The sequence below is a fragment of the Dermacentor albipictus genome, chromosome 3, assembly GCF_038994185.2.
Source record: "Dermacentor albipictus isolate Rhodes 1998 colony chromosome 3, USDA_Dalb.pri_finalv2, whole genome shotgun sequence".
Classification (NCBI taxonomy): Eukaryota; Metazoa; Arthropoda; class Arachnida; order Ixodida; family Ixodidae; genus Dermacentor; species Dermacentor albipictus.
In genome coordinates, this window is record NC_091823.1 from 193,181,709 (window position 1) to 193,202,754 (window position 21,046).

At 47.4% G+C, this 21,046-nt stretch overlaps 1 protein-coding gene across 1 annotated transcript in view; it reads left to right on the forward strand.

Annotated features, from left to right (window-relative positions):
- The first annotated feature begins 10,128 nt into the window (after positions 1–10,128).
- Positions 10,129–21,046, forward strand: part of LOC139057687 (uncharacterized) — a 40,304-nt gene continuing 29,386 nt past the window's right edge. Inside the window, exons 1-2 of the mRNA XM_070536412.1 lie at positions 10,129–14,246; positions 15,273–15,461. Coding sequence (XP_070392513.1) covers positions 11,254–13,242 — 1,989 coding nt within the window. The 5' untranslated portion in view covers positions 10,129–11,253 and the 3' untranslated portion in view covers positions 13,243–14,246; positions 15,273–15,461. The remainder of the gene's footprint in view (positions 14,247–15,272; positions 15,462–21,046) is intronic.

Consider the following 21,046-nt stretch of genomic DNA (forward strand, 5'->3'; position numbering starts at 1 on the left):
GCCAAAGAACACGCCACTTCCTGCACTCAAGAGCTGCAGCGTTTGGGTGACATAGCCCATCTTATTTCAGCGCAAGAGCAGACTCATGTGACAGTTAGGCATGAGATCTCAAACCTTCCGGCACTTCCACAGATATGTCCCCCTTGGGAGCACGTACCAATCGCGGATCCCAAGCCATGCACTGCCGAAGAACATGACAATATCTACTGGCAAGAAGACAGGCCCACGCCAAACGCCATGAGAAATGTACGCACCAACTATGTGAGCACAACGACCACTCTGGCAAGTGCCATATAGACTATGTGAATGCTTCTATCGGACGATCGGAGGAGGAGCCAATGATCACTAGGCGTGGACAAATATGGAAGCAACCGCACGGGGCAGTAAACTCCACCTCACAAGACATGTCATTCACAGCTCTGCGGCAGAACTGTGCCGTCCTAGATATTGCCAAGCATGCTGAGCACATTGCTAACAAATTTCCAAGAAATGCTAAGCACCACTACAGAGCGCTTACGGACTCTCAAAATGCCTTTAGAGCTTGTAAGGACACTCGTACAACTACTGCTGTGGTCCAACAACACCACCTCCACGTGCGTCGCCTGTGTGACCAAGGTCATGATTTTCAGTTACACTACATCCTGGGGACCACGGGCATACCAGGAAATGAACATCGACTAGCTCGCGCCACGCTGCTATCCGCATAGTCAAAACCGCCCGAACAATTACTGAACAACGTACCTGAAGACACGGAAATACACAGTCAGTGTTGCGATCCCATGGAAGCAATAGCCGAAGCCAAGCGCCACCGGCGTAGCAGTCTCCTCACTACATCCATGGACATTCCTCCCCTTCCCTCCCAGGCTGCTACTCGTCGGCGGCAGGTTCTGCGCCCGCAGGTAAAGACTGGCACCCTCCTTACTCCCTTCCTGGTGCAGCGTTTTCGCACAAAGGAACACCCTCGGGGCTTGTAATGTTCGCGTACGGGTAGCTGAAGCCCCTGCAACACCAGCGCGGGCCTCGTACATTTAATCTGGGGCTAACCGCTGTATTCTGGCCCCACGCAAAGGGCCCTTGCTTCGTACCCAACGGAAAGGCGACCAACAGCCCTACAGACATGGGCGATACCGAGACACTGCAGTGCAGCGACCACCAGCGAGCTCTGGCGGTCGCTGTACGAATTCCTGGATGATCCTGAGGCTCCAACCATTGTAACCGGGCTTCTTCATCTCGAGCGCACCAGCCAAAGCATCAGACCCTATGATGCAACTAATTATATCCCCCTTATCCCTATTTCTCTTATCTTTTCCCTCCCGCCATTTCCCAAGCCAATTTACCGCAGCCCTTTAAGGGCAAAAATGTGAATAAAAACGTGTAAACAACAATTCAATTAGGTTCATGTGGAAAAGCCTCAACTGATGCTTTCAGTGGTCAGATTGAAGTTGAAGTTGAAGTTTATTGAAGTTGAAGTTTATTTTCACCACTAACAGTACAGTGTGTTTTACACAGAACAGTTGTGGCGTGGAAAGTGGGAAAAAAGCTGCGCTGATGCAGCTTGACTAGCCCCACCTCCCATCCGTACAAAGCAGCAGAACGACAGCACAGCAAACTTCATACAGTCTTAGCATATCAAAGAAAAATAAGTGAAAACGTGTACAATAATTGTCAAGTATACATAATTATATGCGCCCTTGGGTGCCTACAAGTACATCAATCATTCATGCACACAACAAAAAAAAACAACGACAACTAAATTATTGCAAGGTAACATAACAGTAAGACATACTGTAAACAGAAAGGAGGGCTTTAGATAGACAGAATGTTTCTAGGTTTGTAGCAGATTATGTAAACATGTTGAATAGCTCCCTGCCTGAAAGGACGCGCAAGTGATCTTCTGTCAGCTTGAACGTATTGAGTATGTGTGGAATGGTGAATTTTAACATTTGGAGACCGTAGTTCGTTCGTGTTCGGGGAATGTGCCAGTGTTCAGAATCTCTGATAGGACGCAATGATATGTTCGGCTGTAATTGCGCTAAACCTCTTAGGTTATGGCTATTTCTACGAATTTCTGACCTTAACGACAACAACAATTGATGTTCATAGGCAACACTGAATTTTAAAACCTTAAATTTTATAAATAAATGAGATGTATGATCGCTATAGCCTAAATTGGCAACAGCCCGCAAAGCACACTTCTGAAGTGTATATATCTTATTCTTTAATGATTGAGTTCCAGATGCCCATACCAACTGGCAGTAGCGTATGGGGGAACTAAAAAGCGCATTAAAAATATGAAGTTTCTGGGGAACCGGCAGAAACGACTGACACCTCCTTAGCGTACCTAGAGCTTTTCTTAGTTTAATACATAATTCTTCAATGTGTGAATCCCACAGCATATGTTGATGAAAGATAATACCTAATGTTTTGACAGTCTCTGAAAGTTCAAGTTCAAAATTATTTAGTAGCAGTTTATGTGAGTACTTGCAAGCCGTTCATTTCGCGCGGAAAAGAACGGCCTTGGTTTTAGAGCTGTTGATTTGTAACGAATTACGACAAGACCATTCGTATAATTTATGTAAAGTTTCATTAGCTGCTTGAATCAACTCATCAAGGTTTGCTCCTGTAAAAAATAAGCTCGTGTCATCTGCATAGATAATGTATGTTATTGATCGATCTATGTTTACAATATCGTTAATATAAAGGTTAAATAAAAGAGGGCCTAATATACTTCCCTGCGGTACACCACGTTTGATTTTTTGGGGCATAGATATTTCCCTATTTATTGACACACACTGGTACCGGTCGCTAAGATAGCTCTTGATTAGGTCAAGTGTAACGCCTCTGATGCCATAATAGGGCAATTTTTCTAACAAAGTTTGGTGATCAATCCTATCAAACGCTTTTGTAAAATCTACGAATACGCCTAGTGTGAGCTTTCTTGCTTCAATGTTGCCTAATATGACCTCTTTCTGATGTAGAAGTGCTGTCTCTGTTGATACACCTGACCTGAAACCGTATTGTGCCGCTGTAATCACAGAATGCATGTCTAAAAATTTTGAAAGTCTAGTGAAAATAATTTTTTCCAAAGCCTTTGAAAATACTGGCAATACCGATATTGGTCTGTAATTACTCATTTCGTTTTTGTCGCCACTTTTGTAAAGTACCGCGACCTTGGCTTTTTTCATACGCTGAGGGAACAAACCTGTGTTTAAAACAAGATTATATATATGGGTCAAACAAGGTACTAATAAATCGAGGACAAAAATAACCGGTTCCATTCTTATGCCGTCAATGTCTTCGCTTTTACTTTTTTTAAGTTTCATAAAAACATTAGTTACCTCAGATTGTTCTGTGGGGCAAATGAATATCGAGGGCGTTATTGGCGTGGGTAAATAACTTACCGCATTCCTATCGTAAGTACTGTCCGATAAAGAACTAAAGTGGTCGTTAAATTTATTGGCCAACGCTTTTCCCTTAAATACATGTTTGTCAATTTTAAGTTCGTTGACGCGGGGTGCTTGTTTACGTGAAAATATAATTGTGTTTAGGGTTTTCCACATTTGTTTGGTATCTATGATGCCGTCGAAGATAGTAAAGTAATAATTACGTTTGGCTTGCCTTAATATTTTGGCAAGACTGTTTCTGTAAGTTTTAAACATGTTTAGCGCATCTAAATCGCGATTTTTTAAGAACACCTGGTACAGCTTGTTTTTTGTACGTATCATTTTTAAGTGACTTATTGTTATCCAAGGTTTACGTGCGCGTTTTGGCTTCGTTATTTCTTTGTAAGGGAAGCATCGTTTATAGAGAGAGGAAAAAATTTCAATGAAACGCTCATATGCGGCATCAGCCGAAGAGCATGCAAGAACCTCGTTCCAATCAGTCATGACGAGTTCATCTCGGAACTGAGACAGTGCAACCGTGCTGATGTCCTGATATATTATTTTCGCAGTGATGTCTTCTGCCGAATGAGATGTGTCAGTGACTAAGTAAATGGGCAAATGGTCACTAAGGGTCACATTAATGGTACCAGAAAATAGGGCATCAAGTGATAGGTTGGTAATGAAAAGGTCTATAAGTGTTGCGCTGTTTGCAGTAATACGTGTAGGGGCGGTTATTGTATTCGACAAAAAATGAGAATCAAAGATTGCAGATAACTCACTTTGCTTAGTGGATTTAACCAACATATCGATGTTTAAGTCACCTCCTAAAATTAAAGTGTATTGATTTGCATTAACATACGAAAAAACAGCATCTATATACTTGAAAAACTCGCTCAAATTACCATCAGGTGGTCTGTACACCACAGCAAACAGAAATTTGTCGCATTTTAAACAAATAAGTTCAATATCAGCTGTGGACCATGACAGATCATCTAGGTAGTCGCAGCTAATACACAAGTTTACAAACATGCAAACACCGCCACCCCTTTTTGATTTCCTATTCAAATAAACAGCCCTGTATCCGTCCAAATGTATAGTGTCATGGTCATTATACCATGTCTCAGTTAGCATTATAACTGCGAAAGAAAACCCAAATTCGTTTAAAAACATACAAAAGTCGTCATATTTTCGACGTGCTGACTGCATATTCAATTGCATAAAAGTTAAAGGCGATTTACATCTTTTCACAATATCAGACATCAGAGTGGTCGGACTTATACAGGATACAGTCACTGATGGTTTGTATGGGTCAGCATATGAGTACATACAGTTTGATTTACACGCAATATTATGCATACATGACACTGCAATAAAGACCTGTATTTATAAGTAACATACTGCGAAGTTGGGAACAGACAAGTGAAGGATATGGCTTTTACAACTAGTTTCATCAGTAGTGACAGACAATGAAACCATGATCTATCCTGACGCATGTCACGGTACAAGTAGACACACAAAGCATCCAGACAAAAGAAAACGGGCCAACTAAAGAATAGTAGTTCAAAACTTAGAACATAGAACATAAAGAAATTTAAAAGGTAGACAGCAACTTCTGCGAAGAGATCAAATGTATTGCGAGCAACGCATGCGCATATTGCCTTTACTCCCGCTAGACGATCGGAAAATGAACAGCTATGTGTCCCCTTGACACATTTGACCGGCCTGATAAGATGTGGCGTAGCACCACCCCTATCAGTTATCTCAATGCGCAGAACAGTGGTCTGATCTTGCAGCATTCATAATGGGTTGCGCATTTTATCAATGTCCTCACTGCACGAAATTTTTATTTTTGGTGCGTTGTCCATCCGTCGGGCGAAAATCTTGCTGTTTTGTACCCAAACGTATTTCCAACCGGCCTCGCGCTTACATGCAGTAGCCTGGCCTAGCAGACGTTTCAGCTCTGGGCACAAATGCTCGTTAACAAAGAATGGTGCCTGGGAGTCCAAACCTAGGTCAGAACACTTCAGCCGAGCAGCACGCGCTTTCTCGAGAAAGCAATCCCGTTTGTGCCTCCGCACAAACTGGACTACTACATTCTTTTTTCTTGGATCTTTGGCAGTCGGGACTCTGTGCACAGACTCGATATCAGCCGCAACAAGCGCAACACCTATTTTTTCTCCAATTTTCATTACTGTTTCAGCGAGGTTTTCGCTGTCGTTGCACGGGATGCCTTTGAGCTCTACATTTGCATTGCGGGAGTATTGTTCAAGGTGTAGCATTCTGCTCTCGTGATTTTTCACCTGTTGAACAAGATCAGCGCACTGTGCCTCTAGTTTAGCATTCGTCGCCTTAAGTTCCTTGTTTGCAGCCTTCATTTCTTCACAATCAGCATTTATGGAAACCAAAGCGGCCTTAATTTCCCTGAGTTCTTTTCGAATATCCCGCTCGATTGTGTCTCTGAAGTCTTTGAATTCAGCCCGGATTTCACGCCTCAGTTCATCGAAAAGGGCTCTGATCTCTTTCGCCATGCTTCAACAACAGAAATAGGTAGTAACACACTTGTGGCAGCAACAGCAGCAGCAAAAAAGCAAAAACTCCAGAAAACACACAGGAATTGGGCACAAACCTGCGTGAAAAGGTGTGCAGCGTTTGAGTCCCGTGAACTTCGCTGCCGCTACCGCTGCCAAGAGAAGAACGGAGATGTTGTTCGGTCAATTTGTAGACTCAGGTTGCGGGGTTGGACCAATGCGAAGCGATGATCCAGGCAGCGTCACAATCATACGAGGGCTGACGTATGCTGGCCTTGCTCGATGCAGTTGAAGATTGCTTGACCTATATCAGGGCATCGGAACCACCACAGCAAGCCGGACACGAAAGATTCCAGTAGCCCTGCGTGAAAAGGTGTGCAGCGTTTGAGTCCCGTGAACTTCGCTGCCGCTACCGCTGCCAAGTCGACCGATTGGACCGATGATACTCGGTAGCTCTTCACTGCCGTGCACAGCTGCTGTAAAACGAAATGTCCTGCGGTACCAAAAGCAGCGGGTTCCTCTGTGGCCGCATGCCAACGCTGTTGACTTGTACAATGTTAACGCACAGCGCAGGACGCGCCTGCATGTATCGGAAGTTTCCGGAATGTTATCGATGCTTCCATCCGCTGTCTGTGACCGAACCTTGTGTAATCAGATCGCATGTGTGCCCGACGCGAATAATGTAGAACTTTGTGGAAGGCACGCGGGTCCCAGCGATCACTCTACAACATTCGACGACTCATGTACAAAAGCCGACGCGCTTGACCCGCTGATCAGATTTTGACTATCGCCGACAGTGTTCGCCGTTCTCGCCGTTCTATCAGTGTAGCCTGTTTTCGTGGGCACAGGTTCGCCCAATAAAAGTTTCATCTTTCACAGTATTGCTACAGTGTTCTTCATACGTCACTCCACATGACAATATGGCTGCCGGCGACACTGCGATGAAACTCGAAAATAGGCCACAGCATTAATGTTCCTAGGATTCTGCAGTCAGGTTCCGAGCAGAAAACCTTCTGACGATGCTTGCAGTGGCCAGGTTGGACCGATGATGCTCCATAGCCTTTCCACCCCGTGCACACCCACTGTACAACGAAAGGAGCTGCAGGACAAACAGGAGCGGGCTACTCCGTGGCGGAATGCCAACGCTGTTGTCTTGCCCAATGACGCATTGAAAGCTGAAGGCGTGGCACCGATCATTCACTGTCATTAACGATACTGCTGCCGGCGACACCACAATGAAACTCGAAAACAAGCCGCCGCACTAATATTCCTGGAATTCTTCAATTAGGTTCTTGTGTCGGCAGCGGCAGGCGGCAACGCCCACACGAGTGAGGGAGGCGGAGAGAAGACCGCTCTTGAGCAAACCACACAAAGGACTGCACCGACAAGCTGCTGTTTAATGCACGAAGGCTTCCCAGCCTGATGTTACCGCCTCATTGGTCGAAGCCAAACACGTGCCCGAAAAGGGTGCGCCATCTAGCCTAACTAGTCTACAACATGATTAAGCAGTTAACATGAGGTCTCTCAGAGGGAGACATGGATGGAAACAACTTTATTTTGGAAACATGTTTATTTTAGAGGGAGACACTATACCACAGTTCAGAGCTGAAAATATTCAAACGATGCCTTCAGTAGTCACGTTGGACCGATGATGCTAAACACTCGTGCCACCCCGCGCACAGCCACTGCACAACGAAAGGATCTGCAGAATAAACGGGAGCGGGTTATTCTGTTGCCGCACGCACCCCTATGAAATTGGCCATTGCCTTTATGTTTCCTTCTTGTGCCCTATGTGACGTTTATGATTCCTTGTACTTTGTGTGATCTCAAGGACGCCAACTTTCTGTGTACCAGGTGTTTACTTATCCTTACGTGTACCTCCAGGAAGTGACCTTTATTATGCCTCTAGGATGTGTCCGTTATATTTACGGCAGGATGTCAACTGGATGTGCAATATGTGTTACCTGAGTGTGCACTTGAGTGCACGTGCAGGTGACATAGAGTGCGCATAACAACTGTCTGTACATATAACACAGGCAGATGTATCTGTACTGTGTGACAGACATTGATACACTAAGCAGAGTCATTGTAAGTACTAAATGGACTTATCCTTTCATTTGCTCCAAGAAACCAACCCTTATTATAATTCTTGTAGGATGTGCCCTTTGTGTATAGGGCGGGACGTTACCTAGGTGTGCACTCAAGTGCACATGTCGGTAACGAAATGTGCGCAGTGCTAGCATCTTTTACAAATATTAGAGTTAAATCTATCTGTACTATGTGTTAGTCACTGGCAGATTCAAGGAAGATGCACTGCTTGCCCCCCTCACACTAGAGACGTGCCGACCGGCACTAATTGTGGCTATATTGTGCGGAAAATTGAGCATGCCATGAAATAGGATTGTGTATAGTGCCTTATGCCATGCATTCTCTTAATAAGTAAAGTATTTCATACTTTTCCGACTTTCTATTCTCTAGTAGCAAGTCAGATGCAAAAATCGGAAGTATTTAACCTAATATGCAAGAATTTCATGAAAGTTGAGTGCCAGCTAGGCTATCATATATAGTTGATTGAATGATTAAGGCGGTTCTCACAGCAGCCGTCTTTCAGATGCTCCGTTATGAGCACTATGTTACCTGTGCTACCAGCAGGATGTCACCTGTGTGTGCACTCTATGTTACCTGGCTGTGTACTCCCTCGAGTGCACATCCATGTAACATAGAGTGCGCACAGTGATTACATTTTAACGCATACTACAGATAGATAATCTACCTGAAAGATGTATTAACTACTGGCGTATCAAAGTAAAAAAAAAATGGGGGGCGGGGCGCCTGCCTCCACCTCCCTATCTATCTTGGCCGCATTGATCACCACGCGCCATCAACAGTACATACGTACATCAATTCCTCATGCAGCGAATTATTTCTCACGACAAATAACAATTGCGCGGCGGCTGGAGACGCGGTGGCACGAACCACGGGCAGTGTTCGATGGCTTGGGCTACATGAACCGAAAAAGAGGCGGACGCCTCCGGGGCCAATCCGCCGCTTTGTTGTGAGCGTATATGAATATACAACCTACCATTTAAGTAGCTGTTCGCGGTGTTATATTGGTTTCATGATAGCCTCATTACACGTAAATATCTAATACGTACGTTACAATTGTCTCTATATTAAGCTAGGAAGATTTGTTTGCAGCCGTCAGCGGGAAATGCAAGCGCTGCCACCTCCAAAGCTGAACTGGAACTGCCGCTACTTTTCAGAAAGCCCAGTTCGAAAGAATGTAGTGAAATTGAATATCTGTAACGTTTCTGATAGAATAAACTGAAGAAAAAAAAACTTGAACATTGGGAGACGCTGCCAGTGCTCCACCTGAAAACCGTGGTCTTCGAAGCACTTTTTAATATGTTGCTTTTTCTACACTATTTTTTTTCAGCCCTCGGCCTTGTCATGATCTGTTTTCTCTACTGCTCACCCAAATTATACACAAAAGTTCGCTCACTAACCAATGCAGAACCTGCGGTCGATGTTAAAAGTGCCTTTCTTTTCAAAACTGCGTGTGACTGCTGTAGCGAGATAGCAAAGTGGGCGAGTTGGTTATGATTCATCGTACTTTTAGCAACAGCGCAAAAGCAACGCGGAAGCAAGGAACAAACACACGGACGGAACAGCACCGTGTTGTTGTGTTTCTTCCGTTTGTCCATGTCACTATCGCGCTGACCACAAGTACACGAGTCATTGTTGTGTTAATATGAGTAGGGGTAGAATTAGGGCAGCGTGGATCCCGTAAATGCTTACTTGGGCGTACAACTGAATTCTTTATAATTGTGATTTGGCTGAGTAGGAAAGTTGTGTGCAGAGTACGGACGGATTTGTTTGATTACGCGAGCATGCAAGCAGTACGCCTGTTTCACTTTGGCCGAAGTTCCGCTGCGGCTGCAAGCCAGCCATCGCCACGTTTTGTCGCCTTTATTCCTTACGCTACGAGGAAATATGGTTCCACATGTTCAAGATAAGGCCTCACATTCTCAAAAACACGCCACTGGGCGCCATAAGAAGCGTGTATATGTGTGTCAGGAGTGACAAGCGTTAACGAAGAAAGAGGACGAGGAAGAAGGAGTGGAGCGGGCGCGTGGAGCCGCCATCTTGGAGAAGGGGCACGCGCAGAGAAGGACGTGGTGAGCGGGCGCAGCGTTCCAGGAGAAGACGGCCGGAGATCGCCTGTCTGGGTCCTGCCCCAGATTTAGGCGACACATCGACGTCCCGCCCGAGTACCAGGCTCGGCGAGCAGATGTCCGACGTCCCTGGAACCACCGCTGGCCCGGACCTACCTGCTAGGACACGTCAGCGTTGCTGCCGCTGAACGTAGACGCGCGGAGGCTGGCTACAGCCAGTCACCATCCCGTCCGGAGGACCAAGCTGGGCCGGCGCGCACCGGGAGCGCCAGCCGGCACGAGCCCCGCTCTGCCGGAGCGCGACAGCCCCTCAGCGACCGTGCCGTCGTCACGTCGGCTGGGGCATCGGTGACGCCGGACACTAACAACCACTGACGACAACCAGATCCCATCAAAAGACCACAGACCGGGGGACGCCGATACTCGCGTCGAACAGTACCGGTACTGTAAGCGCTCCTACTACAGCGAATAGACAATCGCCGCACAGACGTTTGTAAACGCGGTAGTGTTAGCGGAAAGCTTAGTAAGGGAGGACGCATGCCGTGTGCGATAAGTCGAATGTTACCGTGTTTTCCTGTTCTTAAGAGTCCATATTGAATTAATGTTGTGTGTGCTGCATCTTGCGTCCGTGTGTTCCTTCCGCTCGCTCAAGCAAGCGTACCAGGCGTTAACCTTACTCGTGACAACATTGGCGAGCCTGCCAGGATCCCTTTAACTTCGTCACGTGCCTCGGGGTGTATTGAGCAGCGGAATGGACCTTGAACGTTTGATGACGGCTGGGAATGCCGCGGGCATGTCGGCCGAAGCCATAATAGCACTGTATCATGAAGAACAGAAGCGATTAAGAGAAGAACGCGCAGAGGCGCGAGAGGCTGCTAAAGAAGAGGAGGAGAGAGCGAAAGCTGCGGACGAGCGTGCATATAGGAACTTGATGTTGGAAAAAGAGCTTACGGAAAAGAAGTTGCAGCTGCGCATGAGTAACAGTGGAGAAGAGGCAGGAAATAGGAGCTCAGACGCAGTACCTCAGAGAATAGCGACAATGTGTCCGCAAAAGCTAATCGCCCCTTTGACGAAAGGCGAGATGACCTAGATGCCTATATACAACGTTTTGAGCGAATAGCAACTGGACAAGGCTGGCCGAAGAGTGACTGGGCGACGGGATTGAGTATGTGTCTGGTGGGGGAAGCGTTGGCCGTGTACAGCCGGATGTCAGCGACTGACGCACTAGATTACGACAAGGTAAAGAAGGCTCTCCTACAACGCTTCAGACTAACGGCCGAAGGTTTCCGGGATAAATTCCGAAGCTCCAAGCCACACGATAACGAGACAGGCCAGCAATTCGCCGCTCGAATCTCCAACTACTTTGATCGTTGGTTGGAGATGGCTAACGTAGAGAAGACATTTGAAGACTTGAGGGACAACATGATTGCAGAACAGTTCCTAGCATCATGTCATCAGGGCGTGGCAATATTCCTGAAAGAACGCAACTTGAGGACGGTGGCTGAACTATCTGAACACGCCGACCGGTATTTAGAAGCCCAAGGCCAAAGGCACTTAGGAAAGGGGAAGGAAGATAAGAAGATACCAGATGAGAGAGAAAATACTCGAAGTAGAATCAAATGTTTCATTTGTGACAAGATAGGGCATCGGGCTGTGAATTGTCCCTTGGGTCGGACTCGCAGTGCGACGTTGAAGTGCGAGGGATGCGGACGGCATGGACATACAATACAAACCTGCCGAGGTAATTCAGAAAATAAAACTGCCTGTGTTGTTGCGAGCAAAAGTCACATCGAAGGTGACAGGACACAAATGGAGCCGGAGTACAGCGACAAGGCAGGCGCTGTCATGACAGTTCCGAGGTCAGAAGACCCGAAAACCTCGATGCCAGTAGTAGTGGGAGTGCTGCAAGGACGAAAAGTGTCAGTACTCAGAGACACCGGGTCCAACATTGTTATGGTAAGGCGATCCATGGTGTCGGACAGAGATATCACCGGTACAGAAGCACCAGTTCGATTGGCGGATGGTACAGTAAGGCGAATGCCTATGGCTCGTGCGTCGCTTTTGACGCCCTATTATTGCGGTTGGATTGAAGCCCGGTGCGTCAAAGAACCGCTGTACGACGTCATTCTTGGGAATGTGCCAGGAGTTAGAAGAGTGGATGATCCAGATCCCCTCTGGAGTTTTCCCAGTATCCAAATTACAAGTAGGACGGAGCATGAATCCACCGAAGCAAGTGGCAGAGACAACGGAAGAAGTTCGGATCCGTATACCGGAGAAGCTAGTATATTGTCAGTAGAGAAAAGCACAAGGAACCAGGATAGGAGAGATGTCGGTATAAAGAATACTTCAGGCACCGGCATCGATATAACTGCGACAGAAATGAAGAAAAGGCAAGAAGCGGACAGTACACTGCGACATTATTTTGAAATTTTAGGGAAATGGATTCAGAATAAGAAGAGCCGGGTCGTACATAAGTTTGAGAAGGTTGGAGAATTACTTTACCGTATAGCCAGAACTCACGATGGAAGAGAAACACGACAGCTAGTAGTGCCAGCGAGTTTACGAAGGGCAGTCCTCGAGCTGGCGCACGACACTATAATGGCTGGCCATCAAGGAGTAAGAAAGACGACCAGCCGAGTATCCGAAGAATTCTTTTGGCCGTGCATGCAAAGTGACATTAAACGGTTTGTGCGATCTTGCGACATATGCCAGAGAACCACATCAAAAGGATTGGTATCAAAGGCACCTCTAGGAACTACGCCTATTATTGAGCAACCATTTCAAAAGGACTCCGGAACTGTCATCACAGAGTTGGTTGCTGAAAGCCCATACCATGCAGACATCCCAGCAACAGAATTTACCCCTCAGAAGGCGAAGATAACAAGCATGATGTCTAAGCCGAGCGTATGTGAGAAAAGACGGGCTCAAGAATTGAAGAACAATGGACGCATCATCGCTGTGTCTGACAACTTTGACAAGCCCAGGGCATGCATGTCTGCGTCCCGCCCCAACTCCTGGTTTCATCTAAATCATTCTACTCGAGGCAATGTCGCGATGAGACGCCAGCGTCGAGAGTCAGGACTAGTGCACAGCTTCCTGTCTGGCTGTATCGATGTCACACAACAACCGGTAGGCAGGAGTACGCGGATTTACTGAGTAAACGTGACACGAAGGACATCACTGACTTTGCGGAATATGTTCGTTTACGTGTTGACTGTGTGAATATGTTCGTATACTGGGGAACAGCTTGCTGCGCATGCATATAGTGTTTAGAGCTTCTGAGGAGTCTTCCTCAAACACTCGCGGAATACAATGCCTTGTGGAGCTGTCGTTGACACTGACGTATCGTTAAGATTGGGCAGAAATGTACGTGATGTGCGCGTGGGTGTAGTGAAGTGCGATGAAGTGTGATGTGTGAATGAAGAAACGACGAAGTGAAGTTACATGTGGTGTAGTACAGTGGAGCGCGGTGAAATGCAGTGATGGGTGAAGAAGTGGCGCAGTGAAGTTATATGTGGTGTGGTGAAGTGGAAGTGCAGTGTCTTAAACCCAAGTGGTGACGAGCAGTGAAGGAAGTTTTCGCGCAGCGAAAACTCGGAAAACAAGGGGGCCATTGTCAGGAGTGACAAGCGTTAACGAAGAAAGAGGACGAGGAAGAAGGAGTGGAGCGGGCGCGTGGAGCCGCCATCTTGGAGAAGGGGCACGCGCAGAGAAGGACGTGGTGACCGGGCGCAGCGTTCCAGGAGAAGACGGCCGGAGATCGCCTGTCTGGGTCCTGCCCCAGATCTTAGGCGACACATCGACGTCCCACCCGAGTACCAGGCTCGGCGAGCAGATGTCCGACGTGCCTGGAACCACCGCTGGCCCGGACCTACCTGCTAGGACACGTCAGCGTTGCTGCCGCTGAACGTATACGCGCGGAGGCTGGCTACAGCCAGTCACAATCCCGTCCAGAGGACCAAGCTGGGCCGGCGCGCACCGGGAGCGCCAGCCGGCACGAGCCCCGCTCTGCCGGAGCGCGACAGCCCCTCAGCGACCGTGCCGTCGTCACGTCGGCTGGGGCATCGGTGACGCCGGACACTAACAACCACTGACGACAACCAGATCCCATCGAAAGATCACAGACCGGGGGACGCCGATACTCGCGTCGAACAGTACCGGTACTGTAAGCGCTCCTACTACAGAGAATAGAAAATCGCCGCACAGACGTTTGTAAACGCGGTAGTGTGAGCGGAAAGCTTAGTAAGGGAGGACGCATGCCGTGTGCGATAAGTGGAATGTTACCGTGTTTTCCTGTTCTTAAGAGTCCATATTGAATGAATGTTGTGTGTGCTGCATCTTGCGTTCGTGTGTTCCTTCCGCTCGCTCAAGCAAGCGTACCAGGCGTTAACCTTACTCGTGACAATGTGTAATAATTCCACATTTCTGATCGGTGGGTGACGCAGCTATCGCGCCTGCCCCCACACCGTCCGCCATCCCAAGCAGACGGAGCTGCACACGCTGCTCGCTGATTGGCTCGTGTCCGCCGGCAAAAGTTTGCGCGTAGTTCGTCTGAAATCTCTGTATATGCTTATAAAAACAAGGCAGCGCACCAAGACATCTTAAACTCAATATGTTGTGTTTAAACACCAGGCTTCCTTCCAGCTACGACTTTCCCTGAGTAACAAAATTAAATCTCGAAAGCCGTGCTTTTGCAAACTGCACGCCCTAGAGGCAACTGTAGATCTCGGAGGCTGAATTCACTTGTTAACCGCAGTGCGGCGCTGCAGCAGTGTGACGTTTGCAATAGGGGATCAGAAAATTTGGGCGTGGTAGTTCATAGTGTCTTTTGTTATTGTTTAACCTAGGTAGGACAATAGGCAGTACAATAGCAAGAGCTTGGTGGCACAACCCACCACCCTGTTCCTGACGGGACGCTCATGACATCCATCCATCCATCCGTTCATCCATCCGTTTATCTCCGGTAACATTACTGGATGATATATTGAGCTGGGCATGTTGTGTTGGCGTGAGCGGTGCGAGTGCTCGTTGCAGTTACACGGTAATTGTATCATATTTTGGAAGTGTCTAAAGAAACTGTGATTCGTATCGTGTGCATCAACCATCAGGAAACCTCTGGATTCGTGTAACGCTATTAGTTAGCCTTGTGTTTCCTGTTATGTGCAAGTGTCTTACGTGTACTACAGGGCCCGTCCGAGCTGCCTTTGCTCTCGTCTGTCCGTACTGTGGCTTCGAACTATGGTGCATGGAAGAATTTGTTAAAGGTTGTGCTTTCGTGCGCTGGTGTTCATCGCCAATTCGACAGTGTTCGCGCCGGAAAGAGCGTCATCGCATGGTGCCTGCGAGACAAAGCGTTTGCTGACCACATCTTGAAGGTAAGCAGGTCTGACGCTTGCGCGCATTCTCGCAGCTTATGGTTCATGTAGTAAGCTTTGTGCAATGACAACAGAACACTTTCGGAGCATATGTTGCCCATGTTGCTGTTTCACGTTGGGAGTTTCACGATGGGAGTTTCCGTGAAATGTATTATTCCTTACCGCTTACTTGCTTTCTGCAGTGAAGTGCTACCACCGCTGATTGTTGGAAATTAATGGGCAAATATTTACGTAAACACTCAAAGTTAATTTCTCCGGTAGTTTTCCGGCAAGGAATTTTTTCGTGGATATGCATTTCCGCAAGTTACGTGTGTAATGCATGTCGATGTGTCATGTGCATCGCGAGTTGGCACGCGACTGCGGTGTTTGACACTTGAGCAGATATTAGCTGGTCTGAACATTATTTTATTGATACAGTTCAGTTAGAAGTCCCACTTCGCGAGAACCTGTCTGCATTGTTTCTGTTCTTCGACGTGCTCGCATATTTGGCTTCTACATTGCACGGCAAATATAGAGCGATATTACAACAGCGAAATTTCTTTTTCATCGAGGCATGTGAATCAGACTCTCTTTTCAATAATATTGCTACGGAACAGCCGCCACATTGTGGCTGCACTGAGGAGGACGAAGACGACGTGGGTGCCGGCTTGTTATAGCGTCGCCATTTTGGCCTCGTGAGCTTCCCTGTAAATAGATTGTAAATAGTATTCGGCTTCAGCTTCACGCAAAATTAATTTGGTGGAGGTGGACGTTCCCCGTACCGTCATGGAGCTTCGCAGCGGTCGCAACGGTAACAATGCAACTTCGGCTCCTGCTGGCGGCACTTCATCTACGCAAGCGTCTCCGCCTGCAGCCCCAACCTACGTCGCCGTTTCCCCACCACGGGATCCTGGTGTTTTCAACGGAGTCGGCAGTCCTGATGTTGACGACTGGCTCCGCTTATACGAACGTGTCAGCACCAGTCACACGTGGGATCCGACTATTATGCTTGCCAACGCGCTTTTCTACCTTGACGGAGTTCCATTTGCGCGGTTTCAGAGCCACGAAGCGGAGATCTCGAGCTGGGATCACTTCAAAGACAAGCTACGCGATCTTTTTGGCAAGCCGTTTGGTCGACACGTCAATGCCAAGAAAGCCCTTGCCACACGTGTACAGACGTCGACCGAGTCCTACGTGTCGTACATTCTCGACGTTTTGGCCCTTTGTGCCAAGGCTGACCCGAACATGACTGGGGACGATAAGGTTAATCACGTCCTCAGAGGCATTGCTGACGACGCCTTCAATTTACTGGTGTTTACGAACGTCACCAGCATCGATACCATCCTCAAGGAGTGCCGCCGTCTCGAGCATGCTAAAAGCCACCGGGTATCCCTGCACATCACGCGACGTCCCAACACAGCTGCTACATCATCCTGTGACCACCTCTTCCACCAGCCGTCGCGATGTGACAGTTTGACCCGCATCATTCGTCGTGAGGTCGAAGCGGCACAACCAGCGGCCCCTTCATTCCCGTTACCTGATCATTCTCCGGTGACAATCTCCTTGATCCAGGCCGTCGTCCGTCAAGAGTTGTCCAACGTCGACCTGCAATCCATTCGTTCCGTACGCTCCGAACCTTTGTCTCCATGCACGTCCCCACCACACTCTTCTTACTCCTCTTATGGGCAGCGCAACCCCTCTGAATGGCGAAACGTGGACGACAAGCCGATTTGTTTTAACTGCCGACGCAATGGACATGTCGCTCGCCATTGCCGCAGCAGCTGGACTTCTCCGACGCGCTATTATCGTGATTACCCCCTCGCCCCTCTAGCGCATCCTTTTCCTTCGCCCTTTCTATGCCAGGTTCATCATCTGACCCTGCGACACCTTTGACACGACCCCGCTACTCCCGCTCGCCCCCGTCACGCCATGGTCCTTCTCCGACCTACTCGCCATATCCCCGACCGGAAAACTAGACAGTGCAGCTTCTGGAGGTGAAGCTGTATTGACGACATTGGCACGAAATCCTCGCTTCACCTTACCTACGAACAAGAATCTTCTGGACGTTCTCGTCGACAATATTCCTGTGTGCGCGTTGATTGACACCGGAGCGCATGTGACCATTATGAGTGCTGCTCTTCGCCGTCGGCTCAAGAAAGTTTTGACGCCTGCCCCGAACCGAGTTGTACAAGTCGCCGACGGAGGGACTGTCGCTATTGTTGGCATTTGTTCTGCCCGACTCGCCATTGCTGAGAGATACACCGTCATTCTCTTCACCGTCATCGAGCATTGCCCTCACGAACTCATTCTCGGTCTGGATTTTCTTGCCGATCATTCTGCCCTTATTGACTGTTCGGCCAGCTCCCTTCGCCTTGACTTGCCTCTTCTTGCCGACCCTGGGGACCCGCCTGCAAGCCATCTCAGCTGCATGGATTTTATTCGCCTACCGCCTCACTGTGTGACACACGTCGACTTGTCCTCACCAGCTGTACCTGACGGCAATTACGTGGCCACACCAATTCCGGCCGTTATGCTTACACATGGTGTTACCGTGCCGCACACTGTGCTGAAACTTTCTGGCAGCCACACCTGCCTTCCACTTGTCAATTTCGCGCTAACCGCGCAAGTTCTGCCTCAGGGATCTCCTTGGCTGTAATTAGCGCTTTGCAGGATGATGAGGTCGAGCCATTCACAGTGGAAGACCGTTACAGCTCAGCCCATACCGTGACGTCATCGCATGGTACTGACGTCGACATTAAGAAGATGGTTTCCTCTCACCTTACACCTGCTCAAGCTGAAGCTCTTTGCCGCGTTCTTGAAGGCTATCGCGACATTTTTTACTTTGGCAATACACCCTTAGGTCAAACGTCCGCATTGACCCATCGCATGAATACTGGCGATGCGAACCCTATTCACGGACGTCCATATCGTGTTCCTGCGTCGGAACGAGCTGTTATCCAACAGGAAGTCAAAAAGATGCTTGCAAAGGACATTATTGAGCCTTCCTGTAGTCCCTGGGCATCTCCCGTCGTACTTGTCAAAAAGAAGGATGGAACGTGGCGCTTTTGTATAGATTATCGCCAATTGAACAAAATCACAAAAAAAGGACGTGTACCCTTTGCCACGTATTGATGACGCTCTAGACTGCCTGTACGGTGCCGCCTATTTTTCTTCTATTGACTTACGGTCCGGCTACTGGCAGATATCCGTCGATGACATGGACCGACAGAAGACTCGATTTGTTACCCCTTACGGCCTTTATCAGTTCAAGGTGATGCCTCTCGGTGTCTGTAACGCGTCCGCCACCTTCGAACGAATGATGGACTCTTTGTTTCAGGGGTTCAAACGGTCCACCTGTTTGTGCTATCTGGACGACGTCATCGTTTATTCACCCACATTCGACACGCATCTAGACCGTCTTTCAGCGATTCTTGACGTGTTCCGCCGCGCCGGTCCCCAGTTGAACTCGTCAAAATGTCATTTCGCTCGCCGCCAAATCACCGTCCTTGTACTCCTCGTAGACGCCAGAGGCGTGCGACCCGATCCGGACAAAATTCGCACCGTTACGAATTTTCCTGTTCCGAAGTCTACCAAGGACGCTCGTAGTTTCGTAGGGCTGTGCTCTTATTCCCGACGCTTTGTGAAGGATTTTGCGACCATCGCACGTCCCCTTACCGACCTCTTGAAGAAAAACGCCCCTTTTTCTTGGGGTCCTGACCATGCCGCCTCTTTTTCACAGCTCACTACTCTCCTTACCACGCCTTGAATTCTGGCCCACTTTGACCTGTCTGCCTCAACGGAAGTTCGAACTGATGCCAGTGGTCACAGCATAGGAGCAGTGTTAGCATAGCGCCAGCGTGGACATGATCGCGTTATAGCCTACGCCAGCCGACTTCTATTATCCGCCGAGCGCAATTGTTCAATGACAGAGCGCGAGTGCGTCGCGCTTTATTTATTTATTTTACAATACTGCCGCTCTCAGCCGAGAGCCTAGCAGACGGGCATGAACACTTTCTTTTCCAGACATAAATACATTGCGAGTTACACAAAGAATGAAAAAGCAACAATATTCAACAAAATACAAAGGATAAGGTAGATAAGCTATACAACAGAACACTAAACAAAGCAGAACAAAAATGAACAACAACCGGGGCATATCATAGTCAAAGCAAAAAACGTGAAGTATTGGAAACAAAGAAGTGTATACATTTTTTTTCTAAGCACTGTTAGTTTAGCATAAAGAGAACAGGGAACAAACATGAGAAATCATTAATAATCTCTTGTGATGAGCTCCAGTTGTGAAACGAACAGGGATAAAGAATTTGTCGCTGTTAATGATGAGTTAAGTTCATTCCATTCTCTGATTACTCGAGGAAAGAATGAGTACCTGAATGCGTCATTAGAAAAGGAATATTCAGTTAGCGTATGTTCGTGTTGATGCCGTGTTATTCTAGATTGCGAATATGAAATGTACCGGGTGATATCAATTTTATACTGATGGTGCAGCATTTGAAACAGAAATTTTAATCGACCTTGTTTCGCTCTCGTCGATAATGTGTTGAGGCCTGAGGAAGCTAAGAGACGTGAAGGTGAGTCAGTAGAACGATATTTACTATGAATGAACCTTGCGGCTTTTCTTTGTACAGCTTCAAGTTTAGCTATGTTAGTTGCTGTGTAAGGAAACCAGACTGTGTTAGCGTATTCTAAAATAGGTCTCACAAATGTTTTGTAGGCCAGAAGCTTAATGTTCGTTGGAGCGATCTTTAGGCGTCTTTTTAGATAAAATAGCTTTCGTAGTGCAGTAGTTGTAATATTAGTTATGTGTGTTTCCCAATTGAGGTTTGATGTCAGCGTTATTCCTAAATATTTCTGTTGCTCAACCATGGAAAGAGGCGTGCCATTAACGACATAGGTGAAATGAGAGGGTTGCTTTTTTCTTGTTATTGTCATTGCCACTGATTTATTGACGTTAATAGACATTTGCCACTGGGAACACCACTCGGCTAGCGTGTTAAGGGAATCAGAAAGATCGAGATGGTCGTTATGGCTGTTAATTTCCTTATATATCACGCAGTCATCCGCGAAGAGTTTGATTTTGCACCCTATATTATCGGTTATATCGTTAATAAAGATTAGAAATAATAGCGGCCCGAGTACCGAGCCTTGTGGTACTCCAGATGTGACAGGAACGACATCAGATGGCATGTGGTCAAACATAACAAATTGTGAGCGGTGTGTTAGAAAAGCTGTTATCCAAGCAGAAACTTCTCCTTTCCCGATGGCATGCTCCACTTTTGCAATTAGTTTAGTGTGACTCACGCAATCAAAAGCTTTAGATAAGTCAAGTAAAATCATGTCAATTTGAGAACGATTATTAATACTAAGAGCGAGGTCATGAACTACCTCTGTTAGTTGAGTGATGGTTGATAAGCCAGATCGAAAACCATGCTGGTGAGGCGATAGGATGTTTTCACGTTCTAGAAATACTGTCATGTGTTTTATAATGATGTGTTCTAGTATTTTGCATGAAGTGCTGGTGAGAGATATGGGTCTGAAATTGGCAACATTATTTTTGTCTCCTTTCTTGTGGATCGGTATTATTTTAG